Source organism: Henckelia pumila, chromosome 1 (assembly GCF_033568475.1).
Source record: "Henckelia pumila isolate YLH828 chromosome 1, ASM3356847v2, whole genome shotgun sequence".
In the NCBI taxonomy this organism is placed as follows: Eukaryota; Viridiplantae; Streptophyta; class Magnoliopsida; order Lamiales; family Gesneriaceae; genus Henckelia; species Henckelia pumila.
Window position 1 is genome coordinate 160,905,337 of NC_133120.1, and position 4,454 is coordinate 160,909,790.

General features: G+C 36.8%; 1 protein-coding gene across 1 annotated transcript; it reads left to right on the forward strand.

Annotated features, from left to right (window-relative positions):
* The first annotated feature begins 1,184 nt into the window (after positions 1-1,184).
* LOC140874332 (uncharacterized) lies at positions 1,185-4,190 on the forward strand. The gene is made up of 5 exons (XM_073277611.1): positions 1,185-1,707; positions 1,765-2,314; positions 2,540-2,685; positions 2,763-3,741; positions 3,851-4,190. Exons 1-5 carry the CDS (start codon positions 1,185-1,187, stop codon positions 4,188-4,190), a joined length of 2,538 nt encoding a protein of 845 aa, XP_073133712.1.
* The last annotated feature ends 264 nt before the right edge of the window (positions 4,191-4,454 follow it).

Genomic DNA, 4,454 nt, shown 5'->3' on the forward strand with positions numbered 1-4,454 from the left:
CTTATCACAGTTATCTTATCATGATTAATCAGAATTGAATAACTTATCTCTTATTTAAAGAGGTTCGTTATATCTTATCTCTTGTTTAATGAGTTAGTTATATCTTATCAAATAAGTAGATAACATATTTTATCCTAACTACTTTTGTGTTTAAACTTTAGGTAGAATTTCCAAAAAAGATCTATTTAAGAAGACTATCCTACAAGAATGATGCAGACAGAACGAGAATTGCAGAGAATAGAGGCTGGCCATTGAAAAAATTCTGGAGCATTTATTATTGAGATCCAATGTTGTCGAGGAGGGTTGAAGACACTGAAGAGCACACGAGTGAAGAGTGTTCTGAAAGTGGATGATTGGGTTCTTTTGTCCTTGGCTGATTGTGAAAACATTCTATTAGTTTTTGTTCTAGTTTTGACTAGTTTTTAGGATGTTTTATTGTTTTCTCAACATGTTGAGAAAAATATATTTTCGTATACAATCACTAGTTGTTTTGTAAACTGATTTATTTTACTAGTGATCTTTTTGCCCTGAGGCACCGCACAAGTATTTATTACTTGTGCATAAATATCTGAGTAATTTCATTTTTGTTTATTTTATTTATTCCGCTGCATAAGTGTTTTTTTAAGTGTTGTCAGCACTGAAAATAACACTATCTCTGAAATTATATATATTTGGTATTTCTGTAATTGAGACGTCAAATTCTTTCAAGTGGCGTCAGAGACCAACACTTGACGATACTAAGTGAGATTCTGGTTTTTTTTTATTTGACAGAGGTTGTTATGGAAATACCATATTCCGGGACTTCTTAAAGACCACCAACCTTGGATGGATCCAATTATGCTATATGGAAAGTCAGGATGCGAGTATATATCAAATCCATTGATGAAAAATCCTGGCAACGTGTGTTACAAGGCTGGAGTCCACCCAGAAGAACTGATGGAGAAGGAGATTTTCTCCTCAAACCAGAAACAGATTGAAATGCTGAAGAAACAGCCGTTTCAAACATGAATAACAAAGCCCTTAATGCAATATTTACTTCTCTTGATTCTAACATGTTTGCACTGGTGACTAACTGTGTTTGTGCTAAATAGGCTTGGGAAAAACTTCAAATGCACTGTGAAGGATCTGAAAGTATGCGCCGAACCAAAAGAAGAATTCTCACTACTCAGTTTGAAAATTTGAGAATGGAGGAAAGTGAGACAATTGATGAATATGAACGCCGCTTGAGGAAGATTAAAAATGAGGCAATCAATCTAGGAGATGCTATATCAAATGAATGCCTTGTAAGCAAAGTGCTGCGATCACTGCCTGAAAGATTTAGAATGAAGATATGTGCTATTGATGAGTCTAAGGATACATCAATTCTGAGTTTAGATGAACTAATGAGTTCATTGCAAACATTTGAGTTAGATATGAATATGGGGAAGAAGGAAAAAGATAAGTCTATTGCTCTACAGGTTTCTAACAACTCATACAATGATTTTGTTGATCTGACACAGGGAGTAAATGAGTCTGACTTGGGAGATGAATCAATTGCCCTACTTACCAAACAATTTGGTAACTACTTGAAGAGAATGAGAGACTCAAAGAAACCTGGACAGAAATCTGAAAAGTCCATCACTCCTACTGGTAGAAGACCCTTGAGAATTGGTGGATCAAATCAGAATATAACCTCATCCAAGAATCCACTTCAAACACAAAAGGAAGGTAAAACTCTAACTATTTCGACGAGGATTGATTCTGTAAAGTTTCATGAATGAATAGGTTTTGGTCACTATGCAAGTGAGTGTCCAACAAGACTTCAAAGAGGGATGAATGCTTCCTTAAGTGATGATGAAGATGAAGAGGGTATAGAACAAGGAGAAGCAGAAGTGACAACAATGCACTGGCTAGCTGTTCTGAAGCTGAAGGAGAGCAGTGTTGTTACAGGTGTCTCAACACTTGGCCACAACACTGAACAAAAGCTGTTCTGCTTGAATATATCTGTACCTGAAAATTTGAATGATCAAGATGTTTGTGATAATGAGCTGTCACTTAAAGAAGCCCAGAAGATGTACGAAGAGTTGTTTACTGATTGGGTAATAAGGAACAAATCAAACTCGGCTCTATCAAAAGAAAACAGTGAACTGAAGGCAGCAGTGGCTAGACTTGAAGTCATTCTGAGCAAGAAATATATGGAGCTGTATAGACTAAAAGAGGAACTTGGAAGAGCTACAGCTACACTTTCCAAGTTCAACTCAAGTAAAGCCAAGCTGGATTCAATGCTAATGATTGGACAAAATGATAGAACTGGACTAGGGTTTGAGAATAGCAAGTTCGAAGTTGGTGAGTAATCTAAAACTGTGTTTATTAAGGAAAACAGTCACCCTACTAGTAGCTTAATCAGTCTTTCAAAAGAAAATTCCCTCCCACCAAAAACACAAGTTCCTACTATTCAGAGGGTTAAGCAAAGGAAGCGTCGGTACATCTGCCACCATTGTCACAAACCAGGTCACATCAAACTCTATTGTTTTAAGCTCATGTATGAATATATGTACAGGAATGAAAGGATAATGCTGCATCCAGTGTTTCCAACACTGCACCAGAACACTTCCAAGAAGAAAAATACTGAGAAAAACATTTGGGTACCAAAAACTAAATCCAATTGCAATGTTGTTTATACTTCCATGAAAACTAATGTTGCAGGTAGTTGGTACTTTGACAGTGGTTGCTCACGCCACATGACAGGATCGAAAGAATACCTTGTTGATTATGTTAAACAGGACAAAGGAAAGGTGACATATGGAGGAGGAGCCCAAGGAAAAATGTTGGAAAAGGCACCTTGAATGTGGAAAGACTGCCCAAACTTCACAATGTCCTGCATGTTGAAAGATTGAATGCTAATCTAATTAGCATCAGTCAACTTTGTGATGATGATCTTTATGTCAAATTCAATAAAACCCTTTGTGAAGTGCTTGATAAGAATAATTTGTGTGTTTTGACAGGTTCCAGATCATCTGACAATTGCTATCAACTTGGAGAGGATATTGCATGCAAGCATATCAAAATTGATGATTTGGATCTATGGCATCAAAAGTTAGGACATGCTAAATTTAAAGCACTGAAGAAACTAAGTAAGTTTGAGGCTGTACATGGGATGCCAAATCTCACTTCTGGAGTTCCATACGTGTGTGGACCATGTCAAAAAGGAAAGCAAACTCAAGTGTCACACCCAGTGTTGCAAGACTTCGAGACAACACGATGTCTTGAACTCCTGCACATGGACTTAATGGGATCCATGGAGATTGAAATCTATGGTGGTAAAAGGTATTCTCTTGTATGTGTTGACGACTTTTCAAGGTACTCATGGGTAAGTTTCTTAAGAGAAAAGTCTGAGACTTTTGATACTTTCGAAAAGTTGATGAAAAGGATCACTAACTTGTATAATTTGAAGGTTGTCAAGATACGAACAGATCATGGCAAGGAATTTGAAAACTCCTTATTTGATCAGTTTTGTGAAAAGGAAGGGATTTCACATGAATACTCAGCACCAAAAACGCCTCAACAGAATGGAATTGCAGAGCGGAAAAACAGAACTCTTCAAGAAATGGCAAGGGTTATGTTAAGCTCGAAAAACATTGCAAAAAGATTTTGGGCTGAAGCTTTGAATACTGCGTGTCATATTTCCAATAGAGTCTATTTGAGAAAAGGTTCTACTATGACAGCCTATGAAATCCTCATGGGAAAGAGGCCTAATCTCAAGTATTTTCATATCTTTGGTTGTATATGTTGTGTTAAATGATGGGATACATCTGGCCAAGTTCGATTCAAAGAGTGATAAGTGTCTATTTCTTGGTTATGCATTAAATAGTCGAGCTTATCATGTGTTCAATTTGAGAACTAGGACAATTATTGAGTCTATTAACGTGGTATTTGATGACTTTGCAGATTTGAAAGGTAAAACAATGGAAGACTACGTGGATGATCTACTGGATAATGCCACTCCACACACAGATTCTAGTGTTGTCTCAAGTGTTGTCCCACCTGCCACAACACTGAGCACAACACCTAACTCAACACTTACCTCGAACTCACCTGAACAAACTGATGAACAGGAAGTATCTGAAGAAGAATTTCATGATGATGGAAATGATATCCCAATTCGAATTCAGAAAAATCATCCATCATCTCAAATCATTGGAGATGCTTAAGGAAGCAGTCAACCCCAAAAAAAGGAGAAAGTTGACTATAAAAAAATGGTAGGATTGGTATGCATGAGCTCTGTATACTCTCAGGTAAAGCACTCTTGTTTTGTGTCTAGCATCGAACAAAAAAATATTGTTGAAGCTTTAAAAAATGATTTTTGGGTCGGTGCAATGCATGATGAACTTGAACAATTTGTGAGAAATGATGTTTGGTATTTGGTTCCTCCACCCACAGTAACGTCATTGGAACAAAGTGGATTTTTAAGAATA

What these genes read in the sequence shown, in the direction of transcription:
- LOC140874332 (XM_073277611.1), top strand. Translation starts at nt 1,185, where the DNA reads ATGGAGGAAAGTGAGACAATTGATGAATATGAACGCCGCTTGAGGAAG. An exon ending in ACTTCAAACACAAAAGGAAG is followed by an intron (nt 1,708 to 1,764) that starts GTAAAACTCTAA and finishes ATGAATGAATAG; the next exon opens with GTTTTGGTCACTATGCAAGT. An exon ending in CATGAAAACTAATGTTGCAG is followed by an intron (nt 2,686 to 2,762) that starts GTAGTTGGTACT and finishes TATGTTAAACAG; the next exon opens with GACAAAGGAAAGGTGACATA.